This window comes from Panthera uncia, assembly GCF_023721935.1.
Source record: "Panthera uncia isolate 11264 chromosome B2 unlocalized genomic scaffold, Puncia_PCG_1.0 HiC_scaffold_24, whole genome shotgun sequence".
NCBI lineage: Eukaryota > Metazoa > Chordata > Mammalia > Carnivora > Felidae > Panthera > Panthera uncia.
In genome coordinates this window covers 6,897,768-6,918,581 of record NW_026057580.1, presented here as the reverse complement: position 1 = coordinate 6,918,581, position 20,814 = coordinate 6,897,768, and the positions used below count along the sequence as shown (strand labels likewise).

At 39.2% G+C, this 20,814-nt stretch overlaps 1 protein-coding gene across 3 annotated transcripts in view; it reads right to left on the bottom strand.

Annotated features, from left to right (window-relative positions):
* Positions 1-20,814, bottom strand: part of FKBP5 (FKBP prolyl isomerase 5) — a 122,168-nt gene that overhangs the window by 44,138 nt on the left and 57,216 nt on the right. For 2 of the 3 annotated variants that reach the window (XM_049652756.1, XM_049652758.1), the window contains 2 exons: positions 18,505-18,630; positions 14,127-14,271 (listed from right to left, as the gene is read on the bottom strand). In XM_049652756.1, the coding sequence (XP_049508713.1) occupies positions 14,127-14,271; positions 18,505-18,609 (250 nt within the window). In that variant the 5' untranslated portion in view covers positions 18,610-18,630. Of the gene's footprint in view, positions 1-14,126; positions 14,272-18,504; positions 18,634-20,814 lie in introns of all 3 variants that reach the window. The other variant, XM_049652757.1, reaches the window with a different exon arrangement.

Here is a 20,814-nt window from a genome sequence, read left to right as displayed (position 1 = left end):
GGGGAGGAGAGGAGGAGAGAGAATCCCAAGCAAGCTCTACACTGTAGTGCAGAGCCTGATGTGGAGCTCAAACCCACGAACCACGAGATCATGACCGAGCCAAAGTCAGATACTTAACCGACTGAGCCACACAGGCACCCCTGAAAGTGAATTTTGAAGAAAGCTATCATCTTGAACTGTGGTAGGATATTAGAATAAGACGAATTCTATACTAAAGTAGGTAAGTAGGGATGGATAGAACATTCCTGACTCAGGACTACAGCTTGTCTTAAGTATTATAATTTTTCAAAAGATCAGATACTTACTGTAGTTAAAAATGTTTTTTTTTTTTTTTTTTTTTTAATTTTTTTTTTTTTTGGGACAGAGAGAGACAGAGCATGAACGGGGGAGGGGCAGAGAGAGAGGGAGACACAGAATCGGAAACAGGCTCCAGGCTCCGAGCCATCAGCCCAGAGCCTGACGCGGGGCTCGAACTCACGGACCGCGAGATCGTGACCTGGCTGAAGTCGGACGCTTAACCGACTGCGCCACCCAGGCGCCCCTAAAAATGTTTAAGTTATACATGCCTATTATTCAATCACACACAAGAGAAAAAACAAAGTAAAAGGGCATCCATTCCCTCCTTGTAAGAAGACACTGTTTGTTGTTCCTTTTATACCCTTCTGGTGCATGCTGTACAGCATACCATGCATTTAATTCTGCTTTTTATTCAATATATATCTTGATCTCTTTCCGTCAGCAGAAAGGAGGATATGCATTATTTTTAGGATATGCATTTTAGAGGTTAAAAATATAGACTGTTTTAACCACAGACTACCTGGATTCAAATACCAGGTCTGCCCCTTATAAGTAATGTATAAATTATTTAATCTCTGTGCCTCAGTCTCTCATCTGCAAAATGTAGATAATAACCGTGCCTGCCATAGTTATGAGAATTGTTAGATAAAATCTGTCAAATGCATGACATGGTGACTGGCATATGATATATACTTAAGAACAGCTGTCATTATTCAGGCACCTGGCTGGCTCAGTTGGTAGAGCACGTGAGTTTTGACCTTAGGAACAGGAGTTCAAGCCCCACGTTGGGGGTACAGCCTACTTCTAGAAATAAAAATAAACAAATAATGAAAGAACAGCCATCATTATCATCATCATCATCATAAATACAAACATACAAATATTTGTACAACTAATACAATTATTAAATGAGATCTAGTTCATTCTAAATGACAGCATGATATTACAGTCACTCTACTGAGAAACATATTAACAGTAGTCTAAATAAGGATATGTGTCCATACAGGATTGTCTACTTTGTGTGAGAATATTTGGAGAATATTCTAGAAATGCAATGGTGATGTGCACTTTCAATTTGACGGACGTTGCCCAACTGCCCTTCTAAAATGGCTACATCGATTTATTTTTATTTTTAAAAAAATGTTTATTTTTGAGAAAGAGCACTTGCAAGTGGGGCAGAAAGAAGGAGACTGAGGATCTGAAGCAGGCTCCAGGCTCTGTGCTGACAGCAGAGAGCCCGATGCAGGGCTCCAACTCACAAACTGTGAGATCATGACCTGAGCCAAAGTCAGATGCTTAACCAACTGAGCCACCCAAGTGCCCCAGCTATGTCAATTTATATGCTCACACATGGTTCTATTGTGAAAACAGTCCAGAATCATCAGGTGAAATGTAAAGTCTGCTGTTGATAGGTTGCTTTCCTGTCACTGATGCTTGGAGTGGGCCCTTGAGGAACATTTTTTTTCTTTACTATCAACTCTGGTATTTTAAGACATACTTGTCCAGGAAATCTTTATATTGTGTGTGGGGGGGAGGGATGAGGGGGGACTATGTACATTTTTTCAAGTTATTTAGCCAACTACTGAGGAACAAAGGTCCAGCTATTAAGAATACAAAGATGGCCATTCCCTTCTTCCTTCCAAGGAAGGTGCAATGTAGTATGGCTAGTGGAAGAAAATGATAAGTGCACTGTTTTTGTTTTTGCTTTAAACGAAGCAATGGTAAACACCAACAAAGTATAAACAAGGGGCTTTTTGCTTTTGGATGGGGGTTAGAGCAATCAACAAAAGCCCAATTCATTGATAAGATCTACTCTATGCCTAGAAGTTGGAAACATTAGCCTGTGGATTAAATCTATAGGAGCCTTGACCTAAAAAATCCATGCCTGTGCCTTTGCTTTTCTTCTCATTTAGAACATAAAGCTTCTCTTACATTGAATTCCTAATACTGAATGAAAACACATTAGCAAAGAGCCAGACTGGTATGAACACAGGTATATGTTTCTAAAATAGTCAATCCAGGGACTTTTTTTTTTTTTAAATTTATTTGTTTATTTTGAGAGAGAAAGAGAGCACGAATGTAGGTGTGAACAGGAAAGGGGCAGAGAGAGAGGGAGAGAGAAAAGAGTCTTAAGCAGGTTTCACGCTGTCAGTGCGAGCCCGACACGGGGCTAGAACTCTCGAACTGTGAGACCGTGACCTGAGCCAGTCACAAATCGGATGCTCAACCCACTGAACGACCCAGGTGCCCCCAGGGACTCTTCTTAAAAAGTACTTCCCCCTGTTGTGATGACTACCGGGTGATGTATGAAGTGTTGACTCACTAAATTGTACACTTGAAACTAATATTACACTGCATGTTAACTAACTGGGATTTAAATACAAACTTTAAAAAAAAAAAAAAGTATCTTCCCCGATTAAAAAAACAAAAAGTAACAATACATACTTATTATAGAACACCTAGAAATTATAGAAAAGCATAAAGAGTAAAATAAAAAACCTCTGAAATTCCAGCATCTGGGGTAAACTGTCAATTTCCTGGTTCATTTCTTTCCAATTATATGTTCACTTGGTTTGCATTTAAAATTTTTACATATACATTCTTAAAATTCTGGTCATAGTTTATTTGGTTTTGTGATCTACTCTATATTTCACACTAAATGAGCATTTTCTTGTTAAAAGACAGTATTTGAAAAATGACCTAATAACTATCTCATCTTCTGATTATAATTTCAATTACATTAATAAACATTTAGGTTCTTCCTTTATTCTTCTGACTTTTATAAAGTTTTGATGAACTGATGGATGAATGGATAAAGAAGATGTGGTGTGTGTATATATATATATATATGTGTATGTGTGTGTGTGTGTGTGTATACACACACACACACACACTTGGCAATCAGAAAGAATGAAATCTTGCTATTTGCAACTACGTGGATGGAACTAGACGGTATTATTCTAAGCAAAATTAGTCAGTTGGAGAAAGACAAATATCATATGACTTCACTCATGTGAGGACTTTAAGATACAAAACAGATGAACATAAGGGAAGGGAAGCAAAAATAATATAAAAACAGAGAGGGGGACAAAAACATAAGAGACTCTTAAATATGGAGAACAAACAGAGGGTTACTAGAGGGGTTGTGGGAGGGGGGATGGGCTAAATGGGTAAGGGGCATTAAGGAATCTACTCCTGAAATCATTGTTGCACTATATGCTAACTAACTTAGACATAAATTAAAAAAAAAGTTCTGATGCACAATTTTGCACCTACATCTTTACGTAACTTTTTCTGTATAATAAAAGCCTCTTACCTGATAATCAGAGCTATAGTTGGGAGGTTAATTTAAAATGTTGCTTGGGATTCTCGCTCTCTGCCCCTCCCCTGCTCCCTCAATGAATGAGTAAATCATTTGCAATTTACAATGTGGGTTTCTTTAAAGTGGACTGAGAACCAGAAGATACTTGTAAAGCAATCAGTACATAGAATTCTTCTGGTAAAATGTGTTCTGAAGGGCTTGTTTTTGCCTTTTACCCATCCCTAATTCAACAACAATTTACAAAATGCTTTTAGCAATTTACCTTAGTAAGGCTTTCCAAAAATGACCAAGTTTTCACAGAAATAATTCCTCTTTCTTTCTACACTAATTTAAGTGTTTTATATATTAATTAAATTATATAATTACAAAAAGTACAATGGCTATAAACAGGTTTCAAGTGATTCTTAGTAACAGTCTGAGGAAGAAAAATGCAGGCCCTAACATCCAGAAACTGCTGGACACTGACAGGTAGGCCTTACTGATGTCTGAAGCTGGCCTGGGGGAACCTAGGCCATGCTATTCTCCCGGTGCACACAAACAATCTCACTAAATACCAACATCAGACAAGGTCACTCTGAGACCATGAAAAAGTGAGACAAAACAAAAACACTTCAAAATTTTGGACAAAAAATAAGGTCATTGTGCAACCTACAAAATACCAAATATCCCCCTCTCCTGGCAGCCAGGAGTGACTGCTGCTTCTCCAGCAGGTAGGGCTTTAGTCTCTTGTCTATTTGGCCTTCCTCCTAGATAAGATTTGTTAAGATCCCCAAAGAATCACCCCACATCCTAGCAATATCCAATCCAGAGCAAAGGAGCTCTTCCTTAATCCCTTCCCCAAATCACCCAATACAAAAGCCTAAATCCTAAAATAAATCCCTTTGAATACTCTTACTGAAATACCACACAGTCTCTCACGTGCATTTTACCTCTACAATGAGTAATAAACCCGGCTTGTTCAATGACAGCTATGTTCCTAGTGGTCTATGGCTGGAGGGCATTGACAAGGCACACTCAACTGGCTGAAGCACAGTGTAGGACCACACCACAGACCAGGAAACCAGCAGTATTGCTCAACATCTTTACAAACAGAACGCGAGGCATCATCAATCCGGGGTTGGTTAAGCAAGCTTCTACCATACTTTCTTAGGTTCAATTTGTAGAAGCAGAATTACGGGGTCAAAGCGTAAACATTTTACAGATTCTTCTTGATCTTTAGGATCATAATTATAGGTATCATGTACCAAGAATATATAAATTTGTTCTCACACTTGATCTGGACTTCCAATTTTACTAGCTCAAATATAATTTATCAATTTCAGGAGTCCTATTTCATTTGTAACAATAACTGAAATAAAAACATATATTTAAACAAATCTATAGCATAGCTACCCCTAAGTTTAAAGGCTCTCTCTACATATGTAACCACAGGCAATTGAAAAACTTAAAAGTATACAAGAAGACTAGTATCAAAGCAATGAACTGTACTTTTTTCTTGCTTCTGCAAAGTGTAATCGAAGAATACATTTTAAGACATAAAATTTTATAGGTTCAATGTAGGTTCATCAATCCTAACAAGTGGATCACTCTGGTGGAGGGTGTTGTTAAGGGGGAAGCTATGCCTGTGTAGGGATGGGAGATACATGAGAACTCTGTACCTTCTGCTCAGTTTTACTGTGAACCTAAAAGTGCTTTAAAAGTCAATTCTACTGGGGCGCCTGGGTGGCTCAGTCAATTAAATGTCCAACTTCAACTCAGGTTATGATTGCGTGGTTTGTAAGTTCGAGACCCATGTAGGGCTCTATGCTGACAGCTCAGAGCATGGACCCTGCTTTGGAATCTGTTAGTCTCCCCCTCAGCCTCCCCCATTCATGCTCTGTCTCTCTCTCAAAAAAAAAAAAAAAAAAAAAAGTTTAAAAAGTCTATTAAAAAAATCATAGGGGCGCCTGGGTGGCTCAGTCAGTTAAGCATCTGACTTCGGCTCAGGTCATGATCTCATGGTCCGTGAGTTCGAGCCCCACGTCAGGCTCTGTGCTGACAGCTCAGAGCCTGGAGCCTGCTTCAGATTCTGTGTCTCCCCCTCTCTCTGACCCTCCCCCGTTCATGCTCTGTCTCGCTCTGTCTCAAAAATAAATAAACTTTAAAAAAAATTTTAAAAATCATATTAACAAAATTTAACAAAGTAACCCAAGTGTCCGTAGATAGATGAATGGATAAAGATGTAGTTTATATACACAATGGAATATTACTTAGCTATAAAAAAGAATGAAATCTTGCCATTTGTAACAATATGGGTGGATTTAGAGGGTATAATGCTAAGTGAAATAAGTCAGAGAAAGACAAATACCGTATGATTTCACTCGTATGTGGAAACAAATGAACAAAGAAATAAAAGACAATCAAATAAACCCAGACTCTTGAATACAGAGAACAAATAGTTACCAGAGGGGAGGTGGGCAGGCTATGGGCAAACAGGTGAAGGGGATCAAAGAGTACACTTATCGTGATGAGCACTGAGTAATGTACAGAACTGTTTATTGTACACCTGAAACTAATGTAACACTGTATGTTAATTACAAAATTTTTTAATGGTTTTTTTTTTTTTTTTGAGAGACAGAGAGAGACAAAGCACGAGCAGGGGAGGGCAGAGAGAGGGAGACACAAAATCCAAAGCAGGCTCCAGGCTCTGAGCTGTCAGCACAGAACCCAACTCGGGGCTCAAACCCATGAACCATGAGATCATGACCTGAGCCGAAGTTGGAGCCTTAACCGACTGAGCCACCCAGGCACCACAACACTGTATGTTAATTATACTGGAAAATAAATAAATTTATAAAATAAAAAATCAGATAACACATTTCAAAATACATTTTGATTTAATCATGAATACTTTCATTTACAATAGTGACTATAGTGACCACTTTAAATATTCTAATTTTTCTCTTTATTGATTTAAAACATTTTAAAACATTGTCGTAAAATACAGGGGTGCCTGGGTGACTCAGTCAGTTAAGCATCCGAGTTTGGGTCACGTCATGATCTCACGGTTCATGGGTCTGAGCACGGCACCAGGCTCAAAGCTGACAGTGCAGAGCCTAGGAATTCTCTCTCTCCCTCTCTCTCTCTCTCTCTGCCCATCCCTTGCTTTCGCTTTCTCTTCCTCTCTCCCTCCCACAAAATAAACTTAAAAAAAAAATTGTGGCAAAATACACGTAACATAAAATATGCCATCACAACCATTTTTAAGTGTACAGATCAATACTGTTACATATATTCACACTGTTGTGCAACCAGACTAAAACTTTTTCATCTTGCAATGCTAAAACTCTACCCATTAAACAACTTCCCATTTCTTTCTACCCCAAGCCTGTGGCAAGAATTTCATTTGACTCCGTTTCTGTGAATTTGATTATTCTAGATTCACCTAGATGTCAGGGGAATTATGTATTTGTCTTGTTTTTCAAAAGCTATTATTTTTAAGTTATCTCTACACTCAACGTGGTGCTCGAACTTACAACCCATAAGATCAAGAGTCACATGCTCTACCAAAAGAGCCGGCCAGGTGCCCCATATAGTATTTGTCTTTTCATGACTAGTTCACTTCACTTAGTGTATCCTCAAGTTCCATCAGTGTTGTCACATGTGTCAGATTTCCCTCTTTTTTAAGGCTGAATAATATTCCACTGTATGTATACACAAATTTATTTATCCATTCATCTAGAGATAAACACTTGGGCTGCTTCCATCTTTTGGCTATAATGAATAATGCTGTTAACAAACAGGAGTGTACAAATATGTCTCTTTGAGACACTGCTCTCAGTTCTTCTGCGAACATACTCAGAAGTAAAATTGCTGGGTCGTGGGGTAGTTCTATTCTTAATTTTTTGAGGAAATGCCATACTGTTTTCCATTGTGGCTGCACCATTCTACATTCCTACTAACAGCATACAAAGGTTTTCAGTTTCTCCACAGCCTTGCCACATGCTATTTTTTCTCCCACCTTTTTTTATAGTAGCCACCCTGATGGGTATGAGGTGGTATCTCAGTGCAGTTTTGATCTGTATTTCCCTAATTATTAGTGATGTTGAGTATCTTCTCATATGCTAGTCAGGCCATTTATACATACACACACACACACACACACACACGGAGAAATGTCTTTCATTGCCTATTTTATAATCAGTTTATTTGTGGTTGTTCATTATTGATGAATTATAGGAGTTCATTATAATGACAAGGGATCAGATATTTGCAAACAGTCTCCCATTCCATAGGCTGCCTTTTCACTCTGTCATTGTATCCTTTGATGCACAGCTTTTAATTTTGATGTAGTCCAAGTTATGTATTTTTTACTCTTGTTGCCTGTTGCTTTTGGTGCCCTATCTAAAAAATCATTGTCAAATACAATGTCAAAGCTTTTCCTCTATGTTTTCTTCTAAGAAAATATAGTTTTAGGTCTCATGTTTAGACCTTTGATGCATTTTTTAGTTAATCTGTGTATATGGTGTAAAGGCTACAACCTTCACTATCTTGCATGTGAATATCCAGCTTTCCCACCATCATTTGTCAAAAAGACTGTTTTGTTTTTTATAATTGTTTTAATGTTTATTCATTTTGAGAGAGTGAGAGGGGGAGAGGGGCAGAGAGAGGGAGACAGAGAATCCCAAGCAGGCTCTACACCGTCAGCACAGAGCCTGAACTGTGAGATCATAACCTAAGCCAAGACCCAGAATTGGACGCTTAACTGACTGAACCACCCCACCCAGGCACCCCACTGAAAATACTGTTCTTTCTCTATTAACTAGTCTTGGCACCCTAGATGAAAATTATTGACTATATAACTTTTAAATGTAGGTATGCATTTGAAATATGAGCATATTTAAAATTCTACAGGATGAAAGATGTATTATATAGAAAAATACTTTTTAATGTGGGAATAGAGGACAAAAAAGATAAAATAATTTTGCTGTAGAAGGGTTTCCATTCAAAACAGAAGAGTTGATACTCTCTTAAATATAAGCATAATCACTAGTAAGTTTCAGATAATTAAAAACACACATCTGATTTATTCCTGCTTTACCTTCATTGAAGGATTTCCAGGACTGAGTACAAATTTCTGCTATTTTAATTCTATGAGTATTTTGCTAATATTTTCTATTAAAAAAAAGAAAATTGCATATCATTATAAAATGGACAACGTCGGGGCACCTGAGTGGCTCAGTCAGTTAAGTGCCCGACTTTGGCTCAGGTCATGATCTCGTGGTTCTTGAGTTCAAGCCCCACATCAGGCTCTGTGCTGACAGCTCAGAGTCTGGATCCTGCTTTGGATTCTGTGCCTCCCCCCTCTCATCCCTCCCCCACTCACACTTTTCTGTCTCTCAAAAATAAACATTAAAAAAAATATATGGACAATGTTTTTCTTCTTTTTATACTAGATAAAGCAAATTAGCTTTTCCTGTTTACTTTTTCCTCTTATGAATTGTTTTGGTTCTATTTCAGAATGTCTTACAAAAGGGCTCTGATAATCCTCTCTACTCTCTACCAAAAGTATCTTGATTATGAATTGAACAAATAAATTTACATTTTAAGATTCTTCTAAGGTGATCATGCCTTCTGTTACATTCATTTTTGGCAGTTCTCTGATTACTAAGAAAACTGATCACAGGAGAATATCTTTCCATTCTCATGGCTTTATAATTTTTTTAAAAAGAGAGGGAAAATAGGAATGGTAGCATAATCTGTCCTGGGACAGCCTCATTAAGGATTAACATCAACTCTGCCAGGCTAAACTGTTAGATACTTGAAGGCAGGAGTCAGGTCTTGATTATTTTCTATTTCCTAAAGAATTATAAACTATAATACCATAAAATTAAACAACAGGGTCCATGCTATAATTTTATATAAATGGAGTTAGAAATTTGTTAGCTTCCCACGGTTTAGTCTCACCCTGCCCCAACAGGCTTCTCCCCAGTACCCATTAACAGAGCAATGGAAATCAAAAGCATTCTTCCTCTACTGCAAAGCACCAGGTAAAGCCAAAGAACGTACTTTCTCAAAGTTTGCTGTCTTTCTGGATCACACTTTTGGAGAAGGTTAGAAAAATTAAATATTTTGGCCTAAAAGCAATCCTGAATACTCCTAAACTGCATGCAAAACAAACAAACAAAAACCCAGATGTTAAGGATATATTTAAGTGGGAGCAAAAGCATCAACAGAAATTTAAAGGGAGCACATGGTTAAACCACAAACAACCCACAGGAAGTTGGCTACATGGTTACCCATTACTAGTAGTGCTTTACCAGTTGTAAGATGTTGTCAAGACTTAAAGTGCATGAAAAAAACATACTTCAATTTAAAAAAAAACAACAAACTTTCAAAATAGGAATTCAACCCATAACATCAAGCAGGTAATAGCAAAAATTTTGCTTTGTAAAAAATTTTATTTATTTATTTTGAGAGAGAGAGAGAGAGAGAGAGAGAGACAGAGAGAGAGAAAGGAAGGGAGGGAGGGAAAGAAAGAGCACGAGCTGGGAGGGGCAAAGGGAGAGGGACACACAGGATCCCAAATAGTCTCCATGCTGTGAGCGTAGAGCCCAACACGGAGCTCAAACCCATGAACCACGACATCATGACCTGAGCAGAAACTAAGAGTCAGACACTTAACTGATTAAGCCACCCAGGTGCCCGCAAAAACTTTGCTTTTGATAAACCTCTGTAACTACAGCATTCCTGTAAGAAAAGTGTCTGTCTGATGTACAGCAGGCACTCAGCAAATTCTGCTGGATGAGGACCTATTTCGTTTTTGTACCTAGTTTAAGCTAGTTTTAAACCTTAAGATACATACACCTTGAAAGAAATTGCTTGTGTTTGAATCCTGGCCCTACCACTTTATTGTATAACCATGGGCTAATGGCTTACTTCTCTCTGTAGTATCCTCATATGTAAACAAAAAACCCAAACCAAATGAAAACAAAAATGGTCCATCATAATAGGTAAGCCATAAAAAAAATTAGCAAAGTAGACTTCATCAAAATTAAAATTGTTCCTTTAAAGGCCAATTAAAATGAAAAGGCAAGGCAAGGGCATCTTGGTGGCTCAGTTGGTTAAGCATCCGATTTTGGCTCAGGTCATGATCTCACGGTTTGTGGGTTCGAGCCCTGCATCAGGCTCTGTGCTGACAGCTCAGAGCCTGGAGCCTGCTTCAGATTCTGTGTCTCCCTCTCTCTCTGCCCCTCCCCTGTGCGCTCTCTCTTTTAAAAATAAACATTTAAAAAAAAAACCCACAAAAAATTATAAACTGCCTACCAATGTTTCTTGCTTTATCTTAGTCTTTTATGGTTTTCATTCCTGTACTCTTTACAGAAGGTACAAGAATGAAATCATAGCCAGAATTAATCTTAATGCTTTTCTACAGATGCCTCCTTTTTAGAGGAGCAGGGAAAGTTAGGTGGCTTACTCATGTTAACATAACACAGGGAAGAGTGAAGATAGGAACTCTGGCTTCCTAACACCCAGGTGGATGCTCTCCCCAAGAGACCACACTGTCTCTAGACAGGTGTGTCATAGGTACCAAGTCAACTGAAAGCTGCCTCTTTTATCTCTGCTCAAAATTCTAGGAAACATAAAAGACTCATTCAGCATAGGGTAGTTTATTAAGAAAATGCAGGTAGAAAAGACAGCAGCGTAAGTTCTTAGCAATTCTTTTTTTTCCCCCAGTTCTTAGCAATTCTTAGCAAGTCTACTTGCAAAGATAGCTGCTGAGAGACTTGTTGGCTTAAATCCATCAACTTCTTTAGGACAGAAATTCAAAGGGTAGAGTAAGAGTTTGAAGGGGGCAGGGGGAGCAGTGGAAACACAGATGTCTGATGAGGCCATTTACTCTGAGGTCATCTAAATTAAATGCTGATGCCACAGCCATGCTGGTGGCCCTGGAGGTTCACATCTCTGAATCAACAAAAAAGAAAAAAACTCTAATTTAACTGTCAATCATTATCCGCTTTCTCAACAAAAAGAATCTGTATTTGATTGCCATCGTACTGAAACACAAGATTAATCTCACACAAGCCACCAACTCACTGAAGACCCAAAGGAGAAGGGAGCAGTGGCACAGGCTGCACCAGAGCCCGGGAAGGGTACAGCCGGACAAGAAGCAGGAGTCACCAGGACACAGGCCTGTGAGTACCAGGAAAGGCAGGGTACAAGAGAGGCAGAAAGAGTTTAAGTCTGCAGTTCCTCACTGGCTCTTTTCTTTCCCAGATCATGCCTGGTTAACAATTCATTTCAGGTGGTACAGTAAAAAATGAAAGGGGTTATAGTCAACACTGAGACATGGTGGTAGACCAGTGCGCGGGGGGGGGAGGTTCCAATCCTTTTCTCCCACACTTAATCTGGGAACGAACTGGAGATCTGTTCTATCTGTAGCAGGTAAGAATTAAAAACATTGGTAACTCAGCCACTAACTTTCAACAAGCCACATGGTCCACAAAGTCTAGTTTGATGTATGGGCTATTCTCACAAGATTAAAGAAAGTACTAAATTAACTAAAGACACACAAAAGCATTTGAAAATGAATTAGTAAAAATAACACTTAAGACCTGAAAATAGTGCTTCTCAACCTTTTTCCTCAGGACCCCTTTAATCTTAAAAATTGAAGACCCCAAAGAACTTGTTTATCTATCTACTGATATTTACCACATTAAAAATTAAAGTTACTTACCTTCAAACATAGTACATTTACTACTGAAAAATAGTAACAGCCTCATATATGTTAACACAAAAAATTTATTTTTATGAAAAGCAACTATATTTGTAAAAAATTACTGAGAACAGCATTGTTTTGCAGTTTAACAAGTGTAAAACGTGTCTGACTTGACAGAAGACAACCAAATTCTCATACCTACTTCTGCATTCATCTGTTGCAATCTGAGTTTAAATCTACAGAAAAAATCCAAACCCAAAAGATAGATAGGTGGAAAAGGTAGGAGTACTTTAACAGCCTTTTCAGATAATTATGAATATAATCATCTGAGAGGACATGCAAGCTGGACAAGTGGCAGTTTCATAAAAGTTAGTTGCAATGTAGAATCTGAAAGCAGATCAAGGAACTTTTCGTTAATATTATGTTACATTAAAATCCATTGATCTAGCCTGCAAAACGAATGGATCTTTTTAGTCACACATGATTTTGTAACATCTTGTATTGGGAAAATATTGGTTCACTGAGTTGCCCAGATCTTCCACACGTTAACACATTTCACTGGATGATATTTTAAAAACCACATTCCTGAACATCCATCGATCTCATCAGAAGTCTTTTAAGTTCTGGGAAGCTGTCAAGCTCACCGTGGCAGATACAAATTTCCCAGAACTAGAATTTTCATTTGAAAACTCAATGGTTACAAATACTGTCAGCTGTTTTCCTTGAAGTGACAGGCTCGCTTCATTCATTTTTTTTTTTTTAACGTTTATTTATTTTTGAGACAGAGAGAGACAGAGCATGAACAGGGGAGGAGCAGAGAGAGAGGGAGACACAGAATCTGAAACAGGCTCCAGGCTCCGAGCTGTCAGCACAGAGCCCGACGCGGGGCTCGAACCCACGGACCGTGAGATCATGACCTGAGCCGAAGCCGGATGCTTAACCGACCAAGCCACCCAGGCGCCCCTCGCTTCATTCATTTTTAAGAAAGTTATCTGCCAAATACTGAATAATCAAATCCGAACAATAACAGTTTGCCCTTTTTTTTCTTTTTAACGTTTATTTATTTTTGAGACAGAGAGAGACAGAGCATGAACGGGGAGGGTCACAGAGAGAGGGAGACACAGAATCTGAAGCAGGCTCCAGGCTCTGAGCGGTCAGCACAGAGCCCAACGCGGGGCTTGAACTCACGGACTGCGAGATCATGACCTGAGCCAAAGTCAGACGCGTAACCGACCGAGCCACCCAGGCGCCCCCAGTTTGCCCTTTCTAATAAAAATGGTGTTTTCTGGAAAAATGCACCTCATTCAGTTCTTCACTCAGGTTAAGTGCACAAGTGCTTTCCCAGGAGACAACCACTGTCCTCGGGTACAGAAGTGTGCCCTGTGCGCCTCCCTGTCTGTCACAAAACAGCAGAACAATGCCAAAGCCGAGGATTAGGATTTAATACGACTGGTATTTTTTACACTGTTATCAAGGACATTAAGTGACACGGGCTTCCCTTCTTTTTCTTATTTAAACAGCGAATGAGGGCATCGAAGAATATCGGAAGGATTACTCGTATAGTCTGGTGCCGTAGCCCAGATCTGTGCTAACGGCAGCAGCAGTTTTTACCGCTGTAGCTTTTGTACCATCAGCGCGAATGTCAACACGGTAAAAAGCTGGACAACATCTTCATAACATTATGAAAATAACTTTGACATTATGGACCCCCTAAAAATCTGCTAGCTCCTATACAGGATCGACCAACTTCTATATAATATAAATAGCAATAAGTCTAAGCAAAACACAACTCAAAAAACACCCTCTTACCTTTGCCAAGACTAAAGACAAACGGTTCATTTCTATCATGACTGGAATCAAATTTCTTTCCATTTGACAATTTTCCTTTGTAATGGACATAAACTTTGTCTCCAATCATTGGCATTTCCTCACTATTTCCCGCTCTTTTGACAATCTGGAAAAGACAAACATCAAAAAAGGGAGCTGATTTTATTCTAATCAAATAAAAAAGATCACAGAATCCATTCTACATTACCCAGGCAGATTTGCAAATAATTACCTGTCCTTTCTCAAGGCTTCCCTCCCAGTTCTCTCAATAATCCTAACTGTTAGAAAACCTTCCTATACTACTCTAAATCTTTAATGCTATATTTAATTTCACTGTCAAGCACACTATCCCCTGAAAATAAGGTAATAATATAACCAATAGATCCTGCTTCATGCTTTGACACTAAAATCTCTCAAAACATAGAACCAGTTCATATATAAACTGAATCAGAACAAAAAGATGAGTGGACTTTCAAAAATCTTCAAAAAGAAGTCTAAAGCAAGTTTCAAAAGGTGAGATTTTATTTACTTCCCTCTTTTGCTAAAAACATTACCTTTTGACTAAATTCCACTAGTTTGGTTTACTTTCAAAAAGCTCAACTTCCTAGTATAACAGGTTCCACTTCCTTTTATATGAAGAATATTCAATGTGCAAAAAACCCAGCATCACTTCGTAGTTTGATATGATACTGAAAAACTTGTTTTCTAGTAAAGCAAATGCCAAAAAAAAAGCTCCAGGCTGAAAAATATTTAGCTGTCATAAAATCCAGTATACTTATTTTGTTCTTGGCAGAGTAGGCCACTAATGCAGTTGGTCAGTTCTGGGAAAAGAAAATCAAATCCAGGCATGTGGTGGTATAATTTATTCTGTCAATCACCTATGCCAAATTAATCATCTTTATTAGATAACAGAGGATGGTAGCTCATGCCCAAGAAACATCGTATTAGGGGAAGAGTCTGAAACTTTCTATAAAGAATTCAATAATTTGCTCCTAAGTTCTTTAAGTTGTGTCCTACCAGCCCCGCCCTCTTATCACCATGTAAACACGCTAAACTTCTATTCTACAACTTTCTTAGTTCAAAAGTCCAGACATTGTTTAAAGGAAAAGAATCGGAGGAGCCTGGGTGGCTCAGTCAGCTAAGCGTAGGACTCTTGACTTTGTTTGGCTCAGGCCATGATCTCAGGGTCATGAGATTGAGCCCAGTGTTGGGTTCCGCACTAAACATGGAACCTGCTTGAGATTCTCTCTCTCCCTCTCCTCCCTCAGCCCTCCCTCATCCACTCTCTCTCTCAAAAAATAAAAAAAATAAAAAAATAAAGATGAGAATCATTACTGCAACTCCACTAAAAACCTGTTAGAACTAATCAATGAATTCAGTGAAGCGGGAGGATTCAAAATCAACACACAGAAATCAGTTGTGTTTCTATACACTTGTTAAGAAGGGAGTAATGGAAAAACAAAACAAACCCCAAAATGCAAATCAAACCCACGAGACTTTACCTCACCTTTTAGAATGGCTATGATGAGAAAGACAAGAAAAAACAAGTGCTGGTGAGGATATGGAGAAAAGGGAACCTTCGCGCACTGTTGGCAGGAATGTAAATGGGTGCTGCCACTGTAGAAAATAGTGTGAAGTTTCCTCAATAAATTAAAAATAGAATTACGATACGATCCAGCAATTCTACTTCTGGGTATTTATCTGAAGAAAACGAGAACACTAGCTCAAAAAGATCTATGCACCCCATGTTCAGGGCAGCAATATTTACAACAGCTAAACCCTGGAAACAATCTAAGGATCCATACGCAAATGAATGGATCAAGAGAAATGTGGCACATATACACACAGTGGAATGTTAATTCAGCCACAATAAAGAACACAATCTTGCCATTTGTGACAACACGGATGGATCTTAGGAGCATTATGCTAAGTGACAGAGAAAGACAGACACTGTGTGATCTCACTTATACGTGACATCTAAAAAAGCTGAACTCATAACAGAGAATAGAATGTTAGTTGCTAGGGGCTCTGGGTAGGAGGAAATGGGAAGATGTGAGGAGGTGCCTTAAGCAGTTGCATTAAGGAATGAATTTTAGTCTCGATTCATTTTAAAAATGTAAGCTCCACAGTGTAATTTTATTTTCCTGAGCTAGTCACTGACTTCCCGGACGTGCCTTGGTCTTTTAAAAAGTTATGTATGTAATAGGGAATAAACGAGGTTACTACAGATGAGGCACTGTGCTAAATGCTTTATATAATCCCAGTCACTCTATGAGGTAGGTAGTAGTATTGTTCCAATTTTACAATGAGGAAATTTCATCAAAGAGAGGTTAACTACATCGCCCCATGTCGCACAGTTAGTAGACTATTTAATCTTAACCAAAAGCCCCATGGTGAAACCTAAGGCTCTAGACAGTGATAAGTGATACGATTTAAAGGGCTTACAATCTCAAAGTGCGTCTTACAAGCCTAAAAATCTTATCAGATTTACTCCCTGGAACAAACAGGGCTGGAGGCGGGTTGAGGAACATGTTCTCTACATGGGTGGGTACGCTGAAAACACGAAAGAGAAAGACTTAAATAGAGCGAGGAGATGCTGCAGACTGCCTGCACAATTTCTACTGTCTCTAGAAGTATCCTGGAGTTTGGGATAAGGAATTCATATAGTTATAGACTGAGAAGCCCTCTGAAAAATGAGAGCATGATACAAATCTATGGCATAAAGCCCTTATTTCTGTAGTTGAAAGTCTTCCAAAATTTGGCTTAGCATGTAGCAAGCTAACGGTAAAACAACTACATTCAGAAGATTCAGGCACAGAAAAAAAAGCTTTCACACAAGCACGATCAGACAAAACAAACTAAAAAATTCTCATTTACTACTGCTGACACATGGAGATACTAAAACTCACTTAGTGATAATACTTAGAATGTGGGAGATCATATTTTCAGGGAAAAATAATTAACTATACAAAACTTGTCCATGTAACAACAATGTAGGAGAAGGCATGACTTAATACAACTAAAGCATTTAACCCTCTCTCAGCTGCAGTTTATTAATTTATATGGAATTCAAATATACATTTTCCATCAATAAAATGGAAGGATTAACAGTTGCTCTGGTCGTCTCACAAGACCCCTGTGAGATACAAATAAAAAAAAGACACAGGGGCACCTGGGTGGCTCAGTCAGTTGAGTGTCCGACTTCAGCTCAGGCCACGATCTCACGGTTTGTGGGTTCGAGCCCCGCGTCGGGCTCTGTGCTGACAGCTCAGAGCCTGGAGCCTGCTTCGGATTCTGTGTCTCCCTCGCTCTCTGCCCCTCCCCCCTGCTTGTGCTCTGTCTCTCTCTCTCTCAAAAATAAACAAACATTAAAAAAAAAAACAAAACACTATACATAGAAATGACTAATTACACAGTGAAAACCATACACAGTTTTTACTTTTAATTTTTAATTTTAGAGAGGGAGAGAGTGCGAGCGGGGCAGAGGGGCAGAGGGAGAGAAAGAGGACGAAGCAGGCTCCACACTTAGCATGAGCCCAAAACAGGCCTCAATCCCATGACCCTGGGATCACGACCTGAACTGAAATCAAGAGTTGGACACTCAACCGACTGAGCCACCCAGGTCCCCTGTAGTGTTTTAATGAGGAAAGCTAATTCCGAAGTAAGATATATTCTTGGATGAAACCTCACAAAATCTCTTCACTGCACAAACAAGAATCTGTATGTAAAAACAATCCTTTTGAACCCTGCAAGTTGGCTTTTCCTTTAGTAAGTCTTCTGAATTGTCATTAGCTAGCTTTCACGTCCTTAAATATTACGTTAAAATAACCACGCATGCGTACACGCTGAGAACTGGGGGACTCTAAGTCCTACGTCTTTTGGATCTGGCCCCCAGATCTGTATTTCCTACGATCTAGGATACTGGGCAGGTTAATTCACCCACCAGGGCCTCAATTTCACCATCTCTCTGGGAATAAAAATAAACCTCGGGGTGCCTGGGTGGCTCACTCGACTCCGGTCATGATTTCGCCGTTTGTGGGTTCCAACCCCTGCATCAGGCTCTGCGCTGACAGGGTGGATCCTGCTTCAGATCTTCTGTCTCTTTCTCTCTCTGCCTCTCCACAGCTTGTGCTCTCTCTCTCTCTCTCAAAAATAAACTTTAAACATTTTTTAATTAAAAAAATAAACCTCAAGTTGTGAAGATGAAATGAGAGTAATGAGCACTTAGTAATGAGCACTTAGTAATAAGCCTCAGTGAACAACATCCACCTCCACCTCCGACCAAAAACACAAACATCTTTATAAATAATCCTTCCAGGTAGGAAATTTCCCTACATGTCATTCAACCTTGTAACCTCACCTTTAATACTCCTCTATCTTTTTTAGAGGTAATATCCTCTCCGCGTTCAGCCACAGCTGCCGCTGGGTTTTCTCCATTGTTCTTGGCACCTTCATCAGTAGTCATGGTCTTTTGTTAGTAGAAAACCTGCTGAGAAGAAATGTATTTTAGCTAGGAAAAATATCACTGCTTTAAGCACCTGAAAATGCCCCTATGAACTGGGCTCTCCCTGATGTAAGAATTATGTGGGACCAATAAGGTTAAACGGTGAAAATGAACACAAAAACATTTGCCACAGGCATGTATTCATGTCATGAGGCATGTAAATAAAACATCATCCAGTTCTTCAGCTTCCTATGCAGCGCTGGCCCCAATTAGAGAGCAGTACAAGTCGGGTTTGGTGGTGATTACATTCCTTAGCACTGAAAAGCAGTACTTCCGGAACTTTGAAAATGTCTATTTCCCACAGCCATATTCTTAACAGAGGATCAAGAACGTATCAGGTGACCTGTTTTTGAAAACAATATATCACAGTGGCAAACAGAACAGGTTTTAGAAGCTCACAGACCCCAGTCCAAGTCTTAGCTCCAGCGATATGTTTGACACCTGCAAACCTAATCTCGTGGAGCCTCGATTTCACATCTGTAAAAGGGACAGAGTACTTTGTTCAGTTACTGCAGGCGTTAGTGAGATTCTGTGTGTATCATGTGAAGAGATTAGCACAGGATCTTAACTTAAAAATGTAAGCATTTATCATGCTTATTACTGGGTTCTCTACAGGGCTACCCTACACTTTTCATTTCCTGCTCAAAATACCTATGGAAGGAGGCTCTCTCTTCCCTAGCATGGCATTCTGAGGCCCTTCACAGTCTGACCTAACCTGTCACAGGCCCAGCTTCCACCACTTTCTTTTACTGTATCCCACGCAGCTCATGCCAAACCAGAGCAGCCCCTCAGCCGTAATAAGCCCTGTGCTTTCCCACCTTGGTCCTTTTGCTCACTTTTTCTTCCTCCCTAGACATGTTCCCTCTCAAATGCTTCCCCCGGCATACCAACCTTGACTCTATACTTGGAGGCTGTCTGCACTTCTGTGTGCTTCCCTAGCTCTTCCCTTGATGTGCTGCCTATAATTAATATATTTATAAGAAGACATACTGGTTTGATTTAAAACGTCCTTGAGAACAAGGGCCATGCTTTGTTCATATTTAGAACCCACAGAATGCCTCTACCTTTCAGAGTGCTAAAACAAAAAAAAGCAAGGAATCTGGGGCTCCTTACGAGCTGTTTGATGTCGGCTATCTTTAACTTCTCTCCGTCTTTCCCCTCACCTGTGTAATTAGAATAAAAATAGTAACAACCTTCACGGAGTGATCACCTGGATTAAATGGTATGATATGTATTTTTAGAAGTATACCTTCCAACATTAGCACTTACTGTTATTATCAGTCACCCAAATGACAGACACTTTTTCATATAAGGCAAGCCAGTGTTACCAACAGGCTAATCGATAGATGAAACAAAACACACCTCAGTGGCTCCTGCCATGATTAATTCCATACTGCTTTCCTGGTTGAGCAGGGAAAGTCAAGAATTAACCACTTCTACAGCTATTCTGCATTAGGCTAATAATGGATCTAAAGCTCCCTAAAGTCAATACATAATAATAATATATTGCAGTGCTTTAACTCATTTCCAATTGACCCAAATATACTTCAGTGTCAACAAAGACACAAATCAAATTCGGCTGGGCCCAAAAATCTTCAAAGAGAACACCAAAAACCAGGGGCTAAGCTCCTTTGCTCTATTTTCTAGTACACTTTATACCAAACACAAAAGATCCAAATGCTTGGCTCAGGATAAGGGAGAGGCCAGAACAAAGCATTCTCAAACGAACAACAACAGAAATTAAGTGCCCAGCTGTATGTGATGCTACGCTAGATAATTAAGAAAATCACATGAACATTGTTGGTTCCCAGCTTCTAGTAACCTACTGCTTATAAACAGACTTCTCTAATGCATAGGAACTTGTAGAAGCCACCTCCAAAAGAGAGGCGGACAAAAGATTTTTAAAAATATTTTGCGAGTCATGAATCATATTCCTGGAAAAATATATGTACCCCAAAAAATTCCCTGGGCTTCATCAGTAGACATCCATCAGTAGACCCCTGGCAAAACTCTGAATTAAATCAATGAACAAATTACAATAACCAGGTGGAAGGTTCTAAAGGAGTAGGACAGTCACAAAGTCTCAAAGCATGAATCTAGATTACTTAATAGAGGAAAAGGGCTTTCCAATGAAGTGATCTGACAGCTATTCCTTAGCACAAGTGG